The sequence below is a fragment of the Gossypium hirsutum genome, chromosome A06 (genome assembly GCF_007990345.1).
Source record: "Gossypium hirsutum isolate 1008001.06 chromosome A06, Gossypium_hirsutum_v2.1, whole genome shotgun sequence".
In the NCBI taxonomy this organism is placed as follows: domain Eukaryota; kingdom Viridiplantae; phylum Streptophyta; class Magnoliopsida; order Malvales; family Malvaceae; genus Gossypium; species Gossypium hirsutum.
This window is the reverse complement of record NC_053429.1, coordinates 4,530,275-4,550,075: the sequence shown is the minus strand read 5'-3', so window position 1 is coordinate 4,550,075 and position 19,801 is coordinate 4,530,275. Positions and strand designations below refer to the sequence as shown.

Genomic DNA, 19,801 nt, shown 5'->3' with positions numbered 1-19,801 from the left:
TAAAATATTTTTATAATAATAATTTAAGATTAAATGTCATAATTATTTCCATTGAAAATATTGCATTTTTATGTTGATTTGGATGAGACATTTTAAAATAAATTTTTTAATATGCATTACTTTAAATTATTAATATTTTTAATGATTTTGCTTAGAAAAGTATTTTTGGAAACTAATGAATAAAAAATAGTTGGAAATTCATTGTCAAATAATTTTATAAATTATATTGAAATAAATGTCCAACGTTTCAACCTTTCAATTTACGCTGTTCCTTGTAACGCACACAAATCATCTAATTCCCGCATTAAGTAGCCCAGTTTTGGCAATTGAAGTTAAAGCTACCCCCTGCCTTCCACGCCTTTTCGTCTCCTCCTTTTTCCAGCTTTTTACGTGTATATATAGATAGTTACCTAGTCTTATTCCATTCATATTTTTCTCTTCCTATATTAAATCTTTCTGTTTAGTTTTGGGGGTTCTTTTTTCTTTTTTGGTTGCCTTCGATTTTTTGTTTAGGTTTTGCATTATAATCCAAGTTACAACGAAAGTGATATAAGGTAACCCTCAATCTTTGACTTTTCCTTTTTCCTGTTGTGATTTGATTATGATCTTCATTACTTGAATGTGGATCAGATGGAAGAAGAGCAAAACGAGTTTCGACGCTGGGACCAACTACCTCCTGATGTATTGGGGCTGATCTTCATCAACTTGTCGTTACAAGAGTTATTGACAGTCATTCCCCCAGTCTGCAAATCCTGGAGTAAGGCAGTTAGGGGTTCCTATTGTTGGCAAGATATAGATCTTTTTCAATGGAGCATTCGCTGGAAGCCCCATCAACTCGATCGGATGCTTCGAATGCTAGTCACAAGAAGCAGTGGATGTCTCTGCAGCTTACATGTTGCTGGTCTCAAGAATGATTCCATTTTCTCATTCATCACGGAGAAGTAAGTTTCACTTTCTCTTATCCTTTTTAACAAATATTTTTCTGAGTAATGTAGTGAGTGTCAGCTCATTAATCAGACTCTTGTACGTCTTTATATTATTAAGTTTATATGAAATGGTGTTTTTTATTGCCCTTGCATATGCAAGTGCTGGCTCCCTTCAGGTTTTACACTGTCAGGAAGTTTAATAAGTGATTCGATAGTCAAACAAACTGCACAAAGGCTTTCCACACTCACTTTCTTGGATTTGACTTACTGTCCCAAAATCGGTGCCCAAGCTTTAGAGGCCATTGGAAAGTACTGTAAACTTCTTGAAACTCTGTGTCGCGACATGATGTTTCTGGATGTATTAGGCGAATGCAATAGCAGCTACAATGCCAAGGCTAAAGCATCTTGTTTTGGGTTTTCACTCTTATTAAAACTGAATGTGTTCTCAACATCCTCTCTCGCTGTCATCGGCTTGAACGTTCGATTATAAATGTATGCGTGAGTGTGAAACTTGATTGCAAGTTCCTTACAGAAAAGTACCCAAATTTAGAGATTTCGTGGATGTGTCCGTGCATAGGCAGTGACAGATTCTGAAGATTTAATTTTTGAAGATGAGGAATCTTATAAGTGTTTTGCTATGTAATTTAACCTTCAACATATCTTCATATTGTGAGTAACCTTTATCCTCGATAGGAACTTCGTCTTTGCATGGATTAAATCTATGGATTTAGTCGTGATTAATTAGCATATCTGTTTATCTGTAGTTATAAAGTTAAATTCAAATAGAGGAGTTATGTAAAGAGGTTTCGCTTGAATTGAGATAGTGCTTGATTGCACTCAACTGTGAATCTAGAGAATTGGTTGGACATGGCCTCTCATTTTATTAGAAATTAAAATATTCTAATTTTATATTTAACTTTATCCAAAATTATTCAAAATAAAATAAATAACTACCATATTAATAAGATTGAAGTAATTATATAATGAATTACATTCTTAATTTTAATTTATATACCAAATAGATTTTGTAATTTAAATTCAGTACTTAAATTTTCAATACTAAATCATTTATCACATTTTTTTTAAATATAAGCATCACTTTGAACATTTAGCTAAATTTTAATGATCAAAAGTGACATTAAAGAAAAAAATTTCAAAATATATATACCTATTACTGAGGCTAGACATGTGGCATATCATGGAGACTCCACATGGACAACAAAGAGTGACTCATACTCCTTGATCATTTGGCTGTCCCCAAATGAGTGACCTCTCAATCTGATCACCTACTAAATATCACCAGCTAATATGAGAGACACTTCTTCCTTGGACTCATCTAACCGTTCACTATCACTTGGCGATCGAACTTTTTAGTGTGAATACTTCTTTTAGTAACTAATAAGACTCACTTGAACATAACAGTATTGTCTAAAAAAATAGAACGAGCCCTACTATGCACACCCTTCACATTTTCCATGATAACAATCTCTTTTATAACAACCCACCACATTATACTAGCCAAATAAAATAACCTTTCCTATAGATACCCTTTGTAATGCATATTAAGTTAATTTTATTGGGAAGAAAAACATATTAAATATCTCTTCATATGAATGAAAGAAAAAATTCAAAATTTATTCTAAACACTAAAGATTTGAGTTCAGATTTTAGATACTCAAAGCCTAATTTTGGACAGTTGAATGACTCGTGTCCAACCTTTCAACCTTTCCATGATCTTTCATATACTCTGTTCCTTATAACTCACATAAAATATCTAATTACCGCATTAAGTAGCCCTGTTTTCGCAATTAAAGCTATCCCTGCCTTCCATGCCTTTTCGTCTTCTTCTTTTTCCAACTAAACACGATGCTTTTACGTCTATATATATATAGATACTTACATTGTCTTATTCTATTCCTACTTTTCTCTTTCTATATTACCTCTTTCTGTTTTCTTTTTTGGTTGCCTTTGAATTTGTGTTTAGATTTTGCATAATAATCCAAGTTGCAAGGAAAGTGATAAGGTAACCCCTAATCTTTGATTTTTTTTCTTTCCTGTTGTGATTTAATTATGACCTTCATGACTTGAATGAAGATCAGATGGAAGAAGAGCAAAGCGAGTTTCGATACTGGGATGAACTACTTCCTGATGTATTGGGGCTGATCTTCACCAGCTTGCCCATACAAGAGTTACTGACAGTCATTCCCTGTGTCTGCAAATCCTGGAGTAAGGTAGTCACGGGTCCCCATTGTTGGCAATATATAGACCTTGATGAACGGAGCTGTCGCCGCCTGTCCCACCAACTCGATCGGATGCTTCGAATGCTAATCACAAGAAGCAATGGATCTCTCCGCAGCCTACATGTTTCAGGTCTTCAGAATGATTCCACTTTCTCATTCATCACAGAGAAGTAAGTTACACTTGGTATCACCATTTTTCAAAATTGCTTTTCTGAGTAATGTAGTGAGTCTCAGCTCATTAATCAGACTCTTTTACGTCATTAAATTATTAACTTGATATAAAATGATGTTTTTTCGTTTCCCTGCGTTTGCAAGTGTTGGCTCCCTTCAGGTTTTACGACTGCCAAGAAGTTTAATAAGTGATTCGATAGTCAAACAAACTGCCCAAAGGCTTTCCACAGTCACTTTCTTGGATTTGAGTTACTGTCACAAAATCGGTGCCCAAGCTATAGAGGCCATTGGAAAGCACTGTAAACATCTTGTAGTTCTGTGTCGCAACATGTACTCTCCGGATTCAGCAGGCAAGGTCGAAGCGGAGGATGAGGCGAATGCAATAGCGTCTACAATGCCAAGGCTAAAGCAACTTGAGTTTGCTTTCGTTGTATCAGCACTGAATGAGTTCTCAACCTCCTCTCTTGCTGTCCACAGCTTGTGCATTTGAAAATATATGAATTCTTGAGTGAGAAACTTGATCGTAAGTTCCTTAAAGAAAAGTACCCAAAGTTAGAGATTCTGCTGCTGTATCTGGTCATACTCTTCGAATCTGATGAATCCGATGATGATGAGCATTTAGATATGTAATTCAGCTTTGAACATCTTCATATTGTGATCAACCTTTAACCTATATAGGAACTGCGTCTTTGCATGGATTGAATCTGTGGCTTTATTCGTGATTAAATAGCATGATAAGTATGGAAATGGATCTTTATTCTTAAATCATGATCAAGTAGTTTGACACAATGCATTTAAGAGATACGTATTAACTTTTTTTGTGCAACATTGTCTCATCCCAATGTTTAAAAATTATGGTCTATTCATCATGTCACATCTAATAAACTTTCACCTTCACAACAAAAATCACTTTTTAATACTTTTAGAAATTTAAATTTAAATATTTTGAATTGTTCTCAAAATGTGTTTCCATAAAAAATTGAATTATGTTAATTTAGTATGATTGTGGATAAAAAATTATCCTACCACTCAGGCTGGACATGTGACATACCTTAAAGACTCAATATGGACAAGAAAGAGTGACTCATACTCCTCATCATCCGACTACCTCCAAATGAGTGACCTCTTGGTGTGATCACCTACTACATACCATCAGCTAATATGAGAGACACTTCCTCTTTTGACATCAGCAACTTGCCTTTCATCGTAAACATTCTCAAGTGTGAACACTTTTTTCAACAACTAAAGTAATTCACTTGGGCATAACTAACTTATACTTTTTAAAGGAATAATAAAATGAGCCCCATTATACACACCCTTCACAGTAACAACCATCTTTATTGTAACAACTTACCACATCACACTAGTAGACAAAAGATTATCGCCTATAAATATCCTCCCAAGCAATGAGGAAATTCTTTTTAGCCCTTAATCAGTCTTTGAGTACTCTCTACAACAAAACTTCCTCTATCCTCATAGCCTTCTCCTCGTCTCCTCATTTAGGCCACCATAATCTCCTCATTCTTCTTCTGTGTTGTATTTTGTTTCAACAATATATATACTATTCTTTAAGTGGTTGATAGAGTTAGTGTCATCTGTCAATCGTGTCCCTCCAATTTAGTTGAGAAATTACAAAGAAAAATATATTAATAAATTAACAAATATTATTATGAGGGTGTTTTGTATTTTTATATAGAATCTAGAAAAATACATGTACATAATCAAATGTGAACCTCTAAAACATTATAATTATCAATATCTCCATTTTAGGTAAAAGTACCATAGAGACGCATGTATTAGGAGTCTAGTTGCATTTTGCCCCCATTACTCAATAAGTAGGAAAATTAATCTATATATGTTAGATTAAAGAGAAAACTAGTCTTTTTATTAAAATTTCACTTATTTCTACTGTCAAAAACTAGCGTAGCTGACAAAATAATTAAATAGTGTCACATTTATCTAGAGGTGTGCATGGGCCGGGCCACCCTTAATTGTTTTACCTTTGTAATACTTTACCTTCCATTTCAACCAACACCTTAATTGTTTTTTACATCATTGTTTTTTAAATATTTTCATAACCCTAAACTCATGATAATTTTGTAGGCTTTATGAGATATATATATATTAAAAAAAATTTAAACTATCAACGAGGCTTTAGTATTGTTGACAAAGATTGAAGTTGAAAGCCTAAATTTGAGTCTCACCATCTATATTTACAATGTGTGGGTTTCTCTCTCACTATATGCATATGCTATGGATAGATTTTGTCTGGCATTCATTGTCCTCTAAATTGTATTGGTTTATTTTAGATACCATTGTTTTGTATTTATAATTTGTACCTGTACTTGTAATTGTGGTGTATTATATTTGTCAAACTTCTAAAAAAATCCCAAGCTCAACCTTTCCTTCTAAACACAAAATACCAAATGACTCATGTCCAACGTATCAGCTTTTCCATTTTCACCTTCAGCAATGATCCATGATGATCTTTCAAATACTCTGTTCCTTTAACACGCACAAAACATCTGATGACTTAAGCTCACAGTCAACGTTTAGTTGAAGAAGACATAAATGCATGGTGTGAATATTTAGACTGAGGCTGCTTCTTGTGATTTGATTATGACCTTCATGGCTTGAATGAAGATCAGATGGAAGAAGAGCAAAGCGAGTTTCGATACTGGGATGAACTACTTCCTGATGTATTGGGGTTGATCTTCAGTTACCTGTCCTTACAAGAGTTACCAACAATCATTCCCTGCGTTCGCAAATCCTGGAGAAAGGCAATCACAGGTCCCTATTGTTGTCAAGATATAGACCTTGCTAAATGGAGCCGTCGCTGCCTGTCCCACCATCTTGATCGGATGCTTCCAATGCTAATCACAAGAAGCAATGGAGGCAATCACAGGTCCTTATTGTTGTCAAGATATAGACCTTGCTAAATGGAGCCGTCGCTGCCTGTCCCACCATCTTGATCGGATGCTTCCAATGCTAATCACAAGAAGCAATGGTTCTCTCCGCAGCCTACATGTTTCAGGTCTTCAGAATGATACCATCTTCTCATTCATCACAAAGAAGTTTTACTTGCTCTTACCCTTTTCACAAATTGCTTTTCTCAGTAACGTATGAGTCTCAGCTCATTAATGACACCCTTTTACGCCATTAAATTATTAACCTTGATGTGAAATTGTGTTTTTCTTTGTTGCCATTGCATTTGCAAGTGCTGGCTCCCTTCAGCTTTTACGACTGCCACGAAGTGAAATGAGTGGTTGGATAGTAGACCAAACCGCCCAAAGGCTCTCCACAATCTTAGATTTGAATTACTGTCGCAAAATCGATGCCTATACTATAAAGGCCATTGGAAAGCACTGTAAACTTCTTGTCACTCTGCCGCAACTAGCACCTACTGGATTCGGCTATCACTTTCCCAACCGACGATCAGGCGGATGCAATAGCTACAACAATCCCTAAGCTAAAGCACCTACTCGACTTGGCTTTTTATCCTATCAGCACTGAAATTGTTTCCTATCAGCACTGAAATTGTTCTAAGCATTCTTTTGGGTGTCCCCAGCTTGAGTTTTTGGATATAGTAGGTTGCATTGGTGTGGAACTTGATCATGAGTTCCTTAAACAAAAGTCCCAAGTTAAAGATTTGGGGACCTATTCTAGAGAAAAATAATTGGGATGATCGTGTGGAGCTTGTTTCTATTTTATTTACCACTACGAAATTTGTTGTTTCATTCTCATATTTTCCTTGACTTTCAATATACATATAGTATAAATGTTAAATGCAATTATTTTGACAAATAATAAGAAATTTTATTTTTTACTATTCTTCATGTCCGTGGTTGCCCTATCTCCAAAGTTCAAACTTGGATCTCAAAATAATAAGAATTTTAACTCTTAAAGTTTGAATCAAATAATAGTGTAAATTCAGCAATGTCAAAGCACACTTCCAAACAGAGTTGTTAAAACCTTTCAAACATGAAAAATCAAAAATCAAACATGTTCCTTTTGATTTGTTTTCAACTTTGATATCATAATCTAACTGGGTTTTAAGTGGGCTGAAATTAAGTTGCAATTGAAGGTTTAGATGCAGCAGAAAGTCTGGATCTTTTCTTGGCTAAACTTTCGCTACGTCGTTCTCTCTGTTCCTTCAATCTCTGGGCAAGTAGCTTCTGGTACTCCGCAGCATCGGCCTTTGCCTTTGCAATTCTCTTCTTTTTCTCGGCTATTCTTGCTCTCTTCCTCTGCAAAGTTAATGGAGTGACCAATCTCTGGATCTTGGGAGCTTTACTGGCTTTCTTTCCTGTATTGCAGGGAGAAAAAACATATAATCATCTAATAGGCATAAACACCACTGCAATAGGCAATGAAAACAGCGCATGCATTTTTAGCTTGAAATAGCTCGACCCCTTTAAAGATCTACAGTCAACATTAATCGTACAAGAGATGATAATACTTGAAACCCTACCTGATTTTGTCGTGAAAGATCGACGGTAAGTGTTGACGTACTTCCGGACATCATCCTCCTTTGAGAGATTGAAGAGTTTACGAATCTTTGATGCCCTCTTGGGACCCCTCATTCTTGGTTTCTCAGTATCAGTGAGCCCAGGAAGATCATTTTCACCCTTTTTCACAATTACCAAGTTGAGAACAGAGAGATCTTGACTCACAATGCATCCTCGAACAGACTTCCTCCTCCTCTCTCCGTTGCGCCTACCATATCCTTGGAAGCAAGGGGTCCCTGGAGAGAAAAAATTATGACTTACAGACTTAGTAATGCATACCATAAATGCCAGTAAATTTGCTACCATCAGACAAATTCAATCCTTCAGATGGCCTTAAACAGTAAGGATCAACCTCTGTGGAGCAAGAGACGGACACGACCAGGAGTTAACACTCCCTGTTTCATTGGGAATCCCTGCTTGTCACATCCTCCCTTGATTTTGAAAACATAGCCCTTGAATTCCTGCCAAAAAAGTAAAACGTCTTTTATGAAACTAAGAACAAACAATAAGACTCCATTGAATCCAATTTTGGAAAAAGTATACCTCTCCAAGAGCATCTCCGCTGACCTCTTGTGAGATTCTCTTGTCAAAAAATGCTCGGCTGTACAGTATAAAAACAAGAAATCCATGGTGAACAAACAATGCATAAGTACTTTAAACACAAATTACACTAGTAACCAAACGAGGCATAAGTACTTTAAACAAGACCAACTGCTTAACCCATAACCTGCAATGATCTTAGTCTCACCATATCATTATCCATTACACCAAATTAAACACAAATTACAAGTTCATAATAAATTATATTCAAAATGTCATTGCCCAGCTCAAACGCCAACATTGTAATTAACAAATCACGAGTTACAACTGTTAGCTATGCCCGGCATGATTCCACCTATTGAACTTTAGAAAGCATAAAGAAACCCAAATAAGCTTTTTAGGCGAGTTACTTCTGCTGTTCAAGCTAGTTCTCCTCATATAGTAATTAAATCAAATGGGGGAAAAAAAAGGGTTCTTTGTATCAGTTACAGAAATAGCCTAACACACTAGTATGCTAGAAAATTGGCTACAAATGCTGATTATTTTGGAATAAAACATTTCAATTATCCAGGAAAGAAATGCCTATGCAAAAAAAGTTTAAGCAATCCAACAAGGTCCGAGATACAAATTTTGCTTTATTTACTTCATTGTCTTTATTGGTTCAACACCTACCTTCACTTAAAGCATGCCAAATTCAAGTTCCAAAATAAAGCTAAAGAAAATTGAAAGATAAGCATATAATATATAAAGAGATAAGCAAGGAAACTTACAGTTTCTGGTCATCGTCGATTTCTAGCTTCTTCTGGCATCCCGTAGTGGGGTTGGCGATATTGAACTGCAAAGAGAAAAAAAAACAATAATAAAAAGAAAGGGTGCACGGTTAAATTTTAAACTTCGAAAAGCTTGTTTTTTTGTGTAAGCAAGGTACATTCATGGTTGAGAGATAGAACCTTCATGGCTGGCGGCGGAGCAGAGGCGGTGGCTCAAATCACTTCGATTTCTTCCTTCTGCTTAGGGTTTTCAAAAACGAGTTCCCTCTTTCTAATTTAAACCCCACGGGAGAGCAGCTTTAATGTATTTCACTGGATCATTGGAATGATTCTTTCCTTTCTATCATTACCGTACACGTGGACAAGAATAGTAGGCTGAGTTTTGGCTTTTGAGAATTGTAATTAAAGAGATACAAAATTTATATTTTAAAAATTATTAGCATGATAAAAATAATTTTTAAATAAGTAATAAAAAATAAAATAAAATTATCATATGTAATTACGTTGGTTTAAAAAGGTAATTGATAATACAATTACGGATAAAAATAACAAGAAAAATAAATATCATTTGCAATTTTATCTAATTGTTTTAATGCATATTTATCGGATTATTCTCTTTTCAATATTTAACATATGCTCATTATCATCATTTGTTGGTCCTTGGTCGAACCCCTCATCATTTGAATTTAAATTTGCATCTGCATCATTAATGTTATTAATATCTCATTCTTCTATGTACTATTCGAAGTATGAATTATTTTAATTCCACATATGATAAAATTGTGAAACATGCAACATACTAATACGATTCAACATTTTTTATGCTATACTAAGATGATTTTGATAATATGAAAAAAAAATTTAAAACAATAAATGTGTTCTCAACCACATTTTGAAGTTCTAAATGTCACAAACTAAAGAGTTCGTGAGTTATTTATGGTAATTGTGTCTGACCTCATTTTCTTAAATGGTATTATACCTTACGATATGGTGCAAGAAAATATTTTCTATTTGCATAATTCACATCGACCTAATAATATTTAAATTCATAATCTAAATAATATGGAGCTTTAATTATATTAACTTACATAAAGTTAATTTGGTGACAAACTTATACTAGGTCATGTCCCTTTTAACAATACATATATTAAGTAAAAATAACATATAATCTTTATAAAAAATTTATAAATTGTCCAAAACTTTCATAACATTTCTTATAAATAATAATTTTTACAGTAAATTTAGAAAACTATTTTTTATAAATAAGTTATAATAAAAAAAATTATAAGAAATTTTTTATGAATAAGTATAATATTTTTATAATATATAGCATAAATACATAAATAAGTTATATTCATATTCCTCGGTTGTGTAAATTATTTTTTTACAATAAAATTTATTGCTATAACTTTAAAATTTTATCAAGTTTAATTATTATTTTTTGTTATAACTTTATAAAACACACAAATTATTGTTATAATTAACTTTTTAGGATATATAATATAAGAATTTTTTTTTCCACAATTATCTCAAACACTCATACATATCTATGAGTATAATGTAATTTTTATAACTTGTATAATAATATTTTTAAAAAAATAAAATTGGGCGTACTTACATATGTAATTACTCTAATTCTCACTCTTAAGAATTGAAAAATGTAATTGGATTCTCCAATGCACCTGTTCAATGAGACCCTCAAATTACAATGATTACATTAAACTTATTATATTTTGTGTAATTACAAACAATTATACCCAAATTCAATTACTGCATGACTTTTCTAAATATTACCTAACTATTTTAATTTGCTTTATTTGAATTATATGTACTTAAAAATCACTCAAATTTAAAATAATTCAAACAAATAAATTGTAATGCTTTAAAACATGCTTTTAATCTTTAATGACTGAACTTGAAATTTTAAATTGCTAAATTTGACCCCATTCGAAATCAAGTCAATTTATTTGCCGATAAGTAGGTGATAAAAGAGACTCCAACATGTTTTCACGATCATTGCAGTCATATGACACTCATCTATCAAGAAAATAGAATGGTAATACATTAGTCTTTATGGAAATCTTTACCGCTGTGGCAAGAGAAATAATTCTAACTTAGTCTAGCAAGCTAAAGAAAAAGATTCCTAAAAACCATAGATTGACGATCAAATCGAACAAGCACGTCATAAATTTTTTTTAAAAAAAAAAACCCTGCAAAAATCAACTATAATATGTGAAAGGTATTTACTTACCCAACCATTTAAACCCACTGTTTATTCCCTTTGTTAAACCCCAGCTGTTCCCAATAACCTTTATATTTCAATATTCGTGAGATCAATTTTTTATAAAATATTAAAATGGATAAAATTACTAAAAATAAATCCATTTAATTATTTTAGACACCCACTTGTTTTAATATTTTCCTAGAGTTTTATATTTTACTAATTAATATTCGTCACGTATCATAATTTTAGCATGTCTAATAGTGTTATACTATTAATTGTTGATGTCATGTTATCGTATGTTAACAATGTTACAACAAAAATATTAAAATGTGTCAAGAATTTTAAGTTTAGATATTTATTAAATAAAAAAAATATGAATAAAAACTTTATTATTAAAATTAACATTTACGAAGATAATTATATGTAATAAATAAATTCAACTATTATTTTTCAAACTAACATGCTAACTTGTTAACTTTTATAATTTCAACCTATTATCTCGCATCATCCACCGTCAGACTATCAAATATACAAAATATCTTACAATTTCTCTTTCTTAATTTAAATTTCCTCAAAAACAACAAAAAGAATTTCACAGAAATCCAAGCAAAGTTTCAAAATAAAGAAACATCATCTGTCACCATCTACCATTGGACCGCTACATGCTCGAGACGTTGTACCTCTACATCCCTACCATTCAAATCTTCAAGTGGTAAACCCCAGCCTCTTAAAAATGTATGATCCTAAACTTTTTTCAAGTATCACATTCGACAAATTGAAAGTACATATCCTATGTTGGAAGATTTGATAAAGTATTAGATTTTTTATTATGTCATTAAATTGATTAATATAAAATATAGTTTAAATTAAGTAAAAGGAAATAGAAAGAAAAGAAGCTTAACGCTATTTACAAAGAAAAATTATATTATTATTTAAGTCAGTGGGGGGAGAATGATATCATCTTCTTCCCCACTCACCCAAAGCAAATAGAAAGAAAATAAGCTTAACGCTATTTAGGGATTTTGGAATCTTTAACCTTAAAATTCAAATAAGTACTTGGTTATTTTTTTTTGTAACTTTTATGTTATTGAAAATCTGGGGGTTAATCTAGTTGATTTATGTGTTATTTTTCAAATCTGTTAAAGTTTTTAAAAGTTGTCATTGTTGATTACTTGAAGTTTTTTGTATTAAATTGTTAGATTTTAAATTTAGATGTGAAGGTTATTTTCATTGCATGGTAAATTTAAAGACGTCACAAGGAAAGAATTATATATATATTTAGACTAATTATTTTAATAGTTTTTCAATATATTAATTGAAAAATCTTATAGATTAGTCAACACTTGTCACTTAAATATCGAAAACTTAAATTTTGAAATAATGAGGAAGGATTGTATGAAATTGTGATTCCATGTCATCCCTATCCTTTTCTAATAGGGGAATGACAAATAAAAAATTTCATCTTTCTTAGTTTGTTTGAATTTTTTTCCAAGAAGAAAATTTTGATTTGTAATGGTTATTCTCGTTTTAATAGCTGTTAAATATTTCTATAAATAAAACAAATTTAATAATAATTAAGTAAACTTAATATTAGCAAATAAATAAGATAACTGTATTGAGTAAAATTTAAGAATGTCAAAACATAACATAGACATTTTGGTTTCTCCAAAGAGGGTGATAATAATAAAGTAAAACATCTATCCTGAACTCTAATTATACTCTTTCGAGGGCGAGATCCAAATATAAGGAGAAAGATCTTTGTGCGAGGATTTAAATTGATAATATTTTTCCAAGCTTCCATCTTTCAAATGAAAAATACCAATATCTCGAGGACCCAATATCTCATATGTATCCCTATCAATAAAATCATCCGTGAAATATATAGAATTAGGCTGGCCTTCGGGAAAATCCAAAGCTGAAACTGCTAAATTCCTATTATCACCCACAAAAACTATATCTCCATCTATACTCTCTACCTCTTTCTTTTCTAACAATTTATTGTTTTCATCATCTAACATCAACTTGAAAACTGTGAATTTTTTTGTCCAATGAACACTTCTTTCACCAACCTCTTCAAAATCTAAATGTTTATGGATGGAGTATAAATTTCCCATAGATGACTTAACAAGATATACTCTAAATGAATGATTCTCAAGCCTTAGAATTGTTGGCACAAGTGTGTTCAATTTTGGTGACTTTGAACTTTCATCATCTTCTACACCATTAACATCGAACCATACAAGATTGTTGTAGTGCCCTATAGCATAAACCAAACCTTTATGGAAAAGAATATCAAGGAAAAGAGATTGATCTTCATCGACATCCATGTATATCCAATTTTCTTGGCAAGGTCTGTAGAAGGCTAATCTGCCATAAACACTATAAATTACGATAACTACAAAATTATTTGGATGCAACAAGGGATCATCTGATAACACAACCTTTAAAATTTTATATGTGTAATGTCCACTATCATATGCCATGCTGTCAAACTGAGGAAGATGAATGCTAAGGTTTTCAAAAGGATTTGAAAGAGTTATATTGAAGCTCTCATCCACTGTGGCTAACCAACCATAACAAGAACCACAGTATCTCCATGTGTAAGGCTTGGGAAATTCAATCTCAGCGATTTTTGATTTGGCTTGTATGCTGTATATTTTTCGCTTTGTGGCGCTCTTTTTGGATGGAATCATCAGCATTGGAACTAGATTTGTGGACGATCGCCTCTTGATGTCGAGAAAAGTATTAAACAGTGAATGCCAATATTTGCTAACAACACCAAATTGAACCCGACTGATAGGTTCATCTATTTTCTCAAGAATAGTAAGAAGGCAGAGTTCTGGTAAATATTCCCAATCTGGCACAGAATTCCCCATACTTATTCCTTCAAAAAACCAGTAGCAGCTTGGTCCCTGCAAATAATTCAATAAAAATAAGAGGGTGACAAAACTATGTATTTTCAGCAGCTACATAGATATTTAGAGCGTGCAAATATTAGATTTTTAAATGTATATTGTGTACTTATATGGACTTCAAGTGTTATTTTTCTACTTAAATTAGAATATTAATACTCTTCCGCTTTTAGAAATTTGAAATCAACTGTTAGTTTATTTAAATTAGGTTTCTATCATAGTTATTTGCTATTCCTTAATTTGTTTTTTATTTCCGTGTTGTTATTTCACTGGATTACAATCTTCAACTACTATTTTTAAGTGAATAAAAGATTAATCAACTTCTATGCGATGAAATGTCTGATTTCTATTCTGTTTCTTCACCACCGATTACTCATTCGGTGTTTAAGGAGACCTTCACGCTCCCCACTTTGCCCTCTCCCATTTTCTCACCTGAAAAAAGCGGACAATCCTTCATCGTAGCGTCAGGTAAAACATTTTCTCCCTCCGTTCCTTCCATATTCCTCTCTTCCAATTTTTCTGCCATCTTTTTTCTGCTTTCTTTTTCTTTTCCTCTCTTCCGTTTCTTTTTCTTGATCTATAAAATTCCATCGGTTGTTGGAAAGAGCAAGAGGGTTCTTAGAGGGGGAATTGAAATCTAAATCGAAAACTGAAAATGTTGAAGGTAAATCGGGTGATAAACCGGGCACGAGCTTCGATTTCAAATTGTCAATACCTCCTAAGTCATGACCCAAAGATTTCCCCTTCACCTACTCAACATTTCCATTCAAAATCATCCATTCGCTTCTTCGATATTTACAAGGCAATTCCTCCATCTCCCCCTTTTTAACTCTAAAATATTTGATTTTTTAAGTTATAGTTCTTTTTAACTTTTTTTCTTGTGTGTGCAGCTTGCAAGCAAGGAAAAAATGGAGAAAGAACGAGCAAGACTGTAAGTTTAAGCTTTGTTTGTTTATTGAAATTTTGTTAGGTGCTCTGTTTTCCATGAAATTTAATATAAATAATTGTTTTAATTTCATTTAGGGTAGTCCTGATGAATTGAATAGAGGATATTTTGATGATATGTCTGAGCTAAAGCAACACGTGGTAAGGTATTAACTGATTTGTTATTTTTATATACATATAGGCTATATCATTTGCAAATCTGTTCAAATTAGTTGAATTGCAACTGATTTCTGAGTAAAATTAATGTTACTTTCTGTAAACATTTTTTTTTCTGGCAGATTGCATTGGCAAATAAGATTCTAATTCCCGGAATTGCAGCAAGGAAGTTTCCTGCCATGGATGTTATATATTCTGATGGTAGAAAATCAAAGCTGCCGATTGTTTTTGATGCAAGTGGCGTTGATTCTAGCAAGTTGGCTGTCCCTGAAGGATCTTTAGTCTGTCTACCATTTAGAGCAAACTCTCAGGTATGGTTTCCTTTTTCTATGTTTGTTTTGGATTAAATTTATGTATTTCTTAATGATGTTATAAATCTTTCATTTTTATCATGATAAGAGAATGTTGAATAGATAGTGCATTGCTTTAAAATTGTGATAAGAGGCATATCAGCGACTCCATAGCAATGGAGGGGTTAGCACTAAATTGCAATCATGAAAACAACAAAAACATGAGAAATAAAAGATGTTGTTGGTTGCTAACTTTTCTTTTCTCTTGTTTCTGGTTATTGTTGTTGATGATGCATTTTAACTCCTTTTCCTTGTCAGGCTATGGTCGATTCTTGGAGCAAGCCTTTTTATGACGCCTTTAGTGAGTCCAAGAGCGTGTAGCTATATGAGGTTCTATGTTTTTGCTATTTAACTTTTCATTCCTTTTTGGCATGTGTGGTGAATCAACTATTCTCAGTTTTCTGTTGCTAGAAGGAACTTATAGTTACACGCATCTGTAGTCAATAATAATAACAAACAAATAAAACAGCGAACAAGAATAGAAGATAACCATGCTGGTATGACTTATGAGTTATGACCGTCCTAGTTGAGCTTATAGCTCATCAGACTAGCCTATAATTAATAATGCAGTTGTCCTTTTATTTACTGTATTTGAATGGAAATTCTTGGCAACTGATTTTATGTTTTATATAAGTTACTAGTTAAAATACTCGTGTTTGGAAATTATTATGTTACTAAATGATAATATATTTTTTGTTATCATGTATCTTTTATAGACTCTTGGCTCGTATGCTTGAATCCCATTAAACGACAGTTTCTTCAATTTATGAGGAAATCTAGTGATGGAGCGAAGGATGCTCTTCAGAGGCATAGTGTTTATTCATTTGGTGATCATTATTACTTCCGAAAGGAACTTAAGATACTGAACCTTCTAACTGGGTAATCAAAAGTTTCTTATATCCTAATCAATAACATAACTAATATTCATACAGTTCTGTTTTGTTAGTTTGAGAAGATGTTTTTTCACTTGTTTGAAGGTATATTTTCCTGCTTGACAAATTTGGTAGAATAAGATGGCAGGGCTTTGGTTTGGCAAAGTAAGAAGAGTTGTCATCGTTTTCTTATTGCACGAAAGTTCTTATGGAGGAAAAATAGATAGCCTGGCATTTTTTAGGTACCGTATTATCTTAATGGGTTAATCTCCATTTTTGCATTCAAGAGATACTAGTGTCAAATGAAAATAATGATGTGCTTTGTTGGAAACATGGTCCCGTTTGCTGTTTTCTTTTAGATTTCTGCAAACAAGCAAAGCCTTAGGTTTTCCATTTTGGGAGAGCGAGTGAAAAGTAAAGAAGTATCCTTATGCGAGTGTCAATTGTAAGTTTATTTAAATTAGGTTTCTATAATAGTTATTTGCTATTCCTTATTAAAGTATTCCTTAATTTACATATATATATTTTTTATTTTCGTGTTGTTATTTCACTGAATTACAATCTTCAACTTCTAGTTTTAGTGAGTAAAGGATTAATCAATTGGAAGTTAATTTAAATTGGGTTAAGGAATAGGAGAAATAAGTCCTTGAAACTGTCCACTACAAAACTTTAATATCTATTTTTATCTTTGTGCCATAACTTTAGGTAAAAATTATATTTGTTTGTATTGCAAAATTCCTAATCTGTTGATAATGAATGGTGGCAAAAAACTTTGTACAATATTTTTCTACGATTGAGATTCCACCATTGATGGAGCGGTCATGGATGTTGTTGTTTCTCTCGAGCTTATACTGTTGATTGATGAAAATGGTTGGAATCTTCGATACATTAGAATCTACGAGCCATTCCACTCTTGATTTTGTTTCATCGAATGCTTTCAATTCATTTTTTGCAATTGTAATCGGGTGCTTCAGTTGCTTCTAAAGCTTGTTTCAGCCATTTTTAACAGCAACTCGAGTAGGTCTTTTGTTCGAATCTTGCAACAATACAAACTCTACAAACCCAAATATTTGCAATACAAATATATCAAAACTCTAAATTTCTTTCTAGCCCTCGAACAATCTATCAAAGTCCCTAACCTAAATTTCTCAGCTTTTGGAATTTTTGGGATTTTTTATTCCGATCCGTCTAAACGATATCAAAAGATTTAATCTATCTTTTTAGGGCTACAAAATGTTTCAATTTTTATTTATTTTACATGAAAAAAAGATAGTTTTATTGACGTGGAAAAAATTCATGTGCTAAAAATTCATGTGCTAATTAGGTGATTTGTTATATCAGATGTCGTTAATGACTTGACGGTCGAGTGATTAGAATGGAAGATTATCTTAACAATGGGAAAGTTTTTTATTTTGAGTGACCAAATTAAAAGCACGTCTATTTTTATCTTTGTGCCATAACTTTAGGTAAAAATTATATTTGTTTGTATTGCACGTCTAAATAAAAGCTTCTTATCCAAGTGTGCCAACTGATAAGCTCCAAATTCAATCTTCTTTGCAACTTTGTATGGACCCTCTCAGTTTGATGTTATCTTGCCTCATTGACTCGTCAGCAATAGAGCTGACCATAGACTAGGTTGAGCCTTAATAGAATTGTAGGCCCATTTTATAGGATTGAATCAACTCAAAAAATGGGCTTGAATTTTTGCTCAAGCTCAATCCGGATTATAAATGCTAAACTCGAGCTTGGTCCAGTCTGTATTAATTTTTTTAGATTATTTTATTGTATAAAACAAATTTAAAAAATTATATAATATATAAAATACACTTAAAAATATTAAAATAACAAACAAATTAAAACGGTATTAAAACAAGAAGCAAATTGAAAAATTGATATACATTGTTTTCTCTCCAAACTAAAACAACAAGCAAATTAAAAATGATATCAAAACCAATATCACCTTTCTCTCTCCATCTTTGGCAAGATAAGCAGCGCAAAACAAAGGATTAATTGCAGTTTCGGTCATCCATGGCAGGCTTGCTATGGTAAAAATTGCTATATGTTGTTTTCTATCCATTCAGTCATCGGATTTAAGTTTTTAGCCAACAATTTCAACACGAAACCAATGCAGGCAGCTTATGAAATGGATAGGTTGGCTTTTCCGAAAACACGAAGCAATTTCTACATTTGCATCAATAAAAACACAATTATTAGCTGAAATGCAAAAGAAATTTGGAACAAGAATGGAGAAATCTGATTTGGGGGAGTTGAGACTCGGGACTTGGAAGGAAAAGAAAAGGCAGCATGGTATCCGGGCCAGACCGAGCCCAGACTGAAAAAAAAAAAACTAGATTCACAGTAACTTGAAGTATATGGCATTGATACTACATGCATGTTTTCGCTTGATTTTATTACAGTTGCTGGTAATTGTCGAACAATGTCTGCAACAAAATCACAAACTTAAAAGTTGACAAATGAATGGTATAGGCTAAAATGCCATGGGACTCCCATTGCTCCATTTCCATTCCAGGAGTTTTTATCATTTATTTTTTAAAATTTGAAACAATTTTACTTTCAATTAACATTATAAATTTAACAATTTTGATTAATCCCATCTCTGCTCTGTTAAATACATGTCATACACTAGTTTGAACATTGAATGCCAATATTTGCTAATAGCACCAAATTGAACAGTAAAAAGACAGGTAGATATTCCCAATCTGAATCAGAATTTCCAATACTTTTTCCTTTAGAAAAAACAGTTAAATTAGTTCAACAAACTATGAACAGTAGCAGCTTGCTCCTTCGAAATACAGTATAATAGTTTATGGTTGGTAAACAGGATTTTCAATGGATTTGTCTCCCTCTTTAAGATGATTTATTTAATTTTTTTATACAAACCTAAAAAGCAAATTATACTGTATTTCATGCACTGTACCAGCATGTACCCAACATAAGTACATTGCAAAGGTAACTTAATCACAGACATTAAAAGAAAAAGGAACATTCCAGTCCATAAGTAATGATATGTTAGTTGTTTTTGTATGACATTGATTTATTTAATGATGTTGTTTAGGAAAGAAATTGTTGTAAAATCAGCATGATTCTCCTGCTCAGCTAATTTGCATGAAACTCCTGTCCATCAACTCCTAATCATGCTAACAACATTCTCTTTACTATATAAAAT

The 19,801-nt window shown here is 32.4% G+C and overlaps 5 protein-coding genes and 1 pseudogene across 8 annotated transcripts; 4 read left to right on the top strand and 2 right to left on the bottom strand.

Annotated features, from left to right (window-relative positions):
- The first annotated feature begins 423 nt into the window (after positions 1 to 423).
- On the top strand, positions 424 to 1,781 carry LOC107962427 (F-box protein FBW2-like; annotated as a pseudogene).
- Positions 1,782 to 2,742: 961 nt separating this feature from the next.
- Positions 2,743 to 4,012, top strand: LOC107962425 (F-box protein FBW2). Its single transcript, XM_041114943.1, has 3 exons — positions 2,743 to 2,949; positions 3,026 to 3,336; positions 3,482 to 4,012. The coding sequence occupies exons 2-3, from the start codon at positions 3,026 to 3,028 to the stop codon at positions 3,825 to 3,827; spliced, it is 657 nt and encodes a 218-aa protein (XP_040970877.1). The 5' UTR covers positions 2,743 to 2,949; the 3' UTR covers positions 3,828 to 4,012.
- Positions 4,013 to 5,985: 1,973 nt separating this feature from the next.
- Positions 5,986 to 6,805, top strand: LOC107963511 (F-box protein FBW2). Its single transcript, XM_041115912.1, has 2 exons — positions 5,986 to 6,242; positions 6,556 to 6,805. The coding sequence occupies exons 1-2, from the start codon at positions 5,986 to 5,988 to the stop codon at positions 6,803 to 6,805; spliced, it is 507 nt and encodes a 168-aa protein (XP_040971846.1).
- A 414-nt stretch (positions 6,806 to 7,219) lies between these two features.
- On the bottom strand, positions 7,220 to 9,532 carry LOC107962423 (40S ribosomal protein S6). The gene is made up of 6 exons (XM_016898813.2): positions 9,336 to 9,532; positions 9,156 to 9,220; positions 8,389 to 8,446; positions 8,198 to 8,306; positions 7,809 to 8,081; positions 7,220 to 7,643 (listed from the first exon to the last, which is right to left on the bottom strand). Exons 1-6 carry the CDS (start codon positions 9,339 to 9,341, stop codon positions 7,405 to 7,407), a joined length of 750 nt encoding a protein of 249 aa, XP_016754302.1. The 5' UTR covers positions 9,342 to 9,532; the 3' UTR covers positions 7,220 to 7,404.
- Positions 9,533 to 13,088: 3,556 nt separating this feature from the next.
- LOC107963221 (putative F-box protein At5g55150) lies at positions 13,089 to 14,255 on the bottom strand. Its single transcript, XM_016899787.1, has one exon. It carries the CDS (start codon positions 14,253 to 14,255, stop codon positions 13,089 to 13,091), a length of 1,167 nt encoding a protein of 388 aa, XP_016755276.1.
- A 168-nt stretch (positions 14,256 to 14,423) lies between these two features.
- LOC107962422 (uncharacterized) lies at positions 14,424 to 17,108 on the top strand. 4 transcript variants are annotated; one of them, XR_005928277.1, is made up of 7 exons: positions 14,424 to 14,759; positions 15,182 to 15,222; positions 15,315 to 15,377; positions 15,515 to 15,703; positions 16,001 to 16,072; positions 16,459 to 16,621; positions 16,720 to 17,108. XR_005928277.1 is itself a non-coding variant. In XM_041114940.1 (6 exons), the coding sequence occupies exons 1-5, from the start codon at positions 14,627 to 14,629 to the stop codon at positions 16,061 to 16,063; spliced, it is 489 nt and encodes a 162-aa protein (XP_040970874.1). In that variant the 5' UTR covers positions 14,424 to 14,626; the 3' UTR covers positions 16,064 to 16,072; positions 16,459 to 17,108. The 4 variants fall into 4 exon arrangements, 2 of the variants coding, with proteins under 2 accessions (XP_040970874.1, XP_040970873.1); XR_005928278.1 differs by having other exon boundaries at positions 16,459 to 16,856; positions 16,974 to 17,108; XM_041114940.1 differs by having other exon boundaries at positions 16,459 to 17,108.
- The last annotated feature ends 2,693 nt before the right edge of the window (positions 17,109 to 19,801 follow it).

Coding starts and splice junctions, on each gene's coding strand:
- LOC107962425 (XM_041114943.1), top strand. CDS start 3,026: ATGGAAGAAGAGCAAAGCGAGTTTCGATACTGGGATGAACTACTTCCT. Junction 3,337..3,481: donor TTCTCATTCATCACAGAGAA/GTAAGTTACACT, acceptor TGCGTTTGCAAG/TGTTGGCTCCCTTCAGGTTT.
- LOC107963511 (XM_041115912.1), top strand. CDS start 5,986: ATGGAAGAAGAGCAAAGCGAGTTTCGATACTGGGATGAACTACTTCCT. Junction 6,243..6,555: donor AGCAATGGAGGCAATCACAG/GTCCTTATTGTT, acceptor TGCATTTGCAAG/TGCTGGCTCCCTTCAGCTTT.
- LOC107962423 (XM_016898813.2), bottom strand. Junction 8,307..8,388: donor GCGGAGATGCTCTTGGAGAG/GTATACTTTTTC, acceptor CTTTTTTGGCAG/GAATTCAAGGGCTATGTTTT. Junction 7,644..7,808: donor ATCTTTCACGACAAAATCAG/GTAGGGTTTCAA, acceptor CCTGCAATACAG/GAAAGAAAGCCAGTAAAGCT.
- LOC107963221 (XM_016899787.1), bottom strand. CDS start 14,255: ATGGGGAATTCTGTGCCAGATTGGGAATATTTACCAGAACTCTGCCTT.
- LOC107962422 (XM_041114940.1), top strand. CDS start 14,627: ATGTCTGATTTCTATTCTGTTTCTTCACCACCGATTACTCATTCGGTG. Junction 15,223..15,314: donor GAGAAAGAACGAGCAAGACT/GTAAGTTTAAGC, acceptor AATTTCATTTAG/GGTAGTCCTGATGAATTGAA. Junction 15,378..15,514: donor CTGAGCTAAAGCAACACGTG/GTAAGGTATTAA, acceptor TTTTTCTGGCAG/ATTGCATTGGCAAATAAGAT.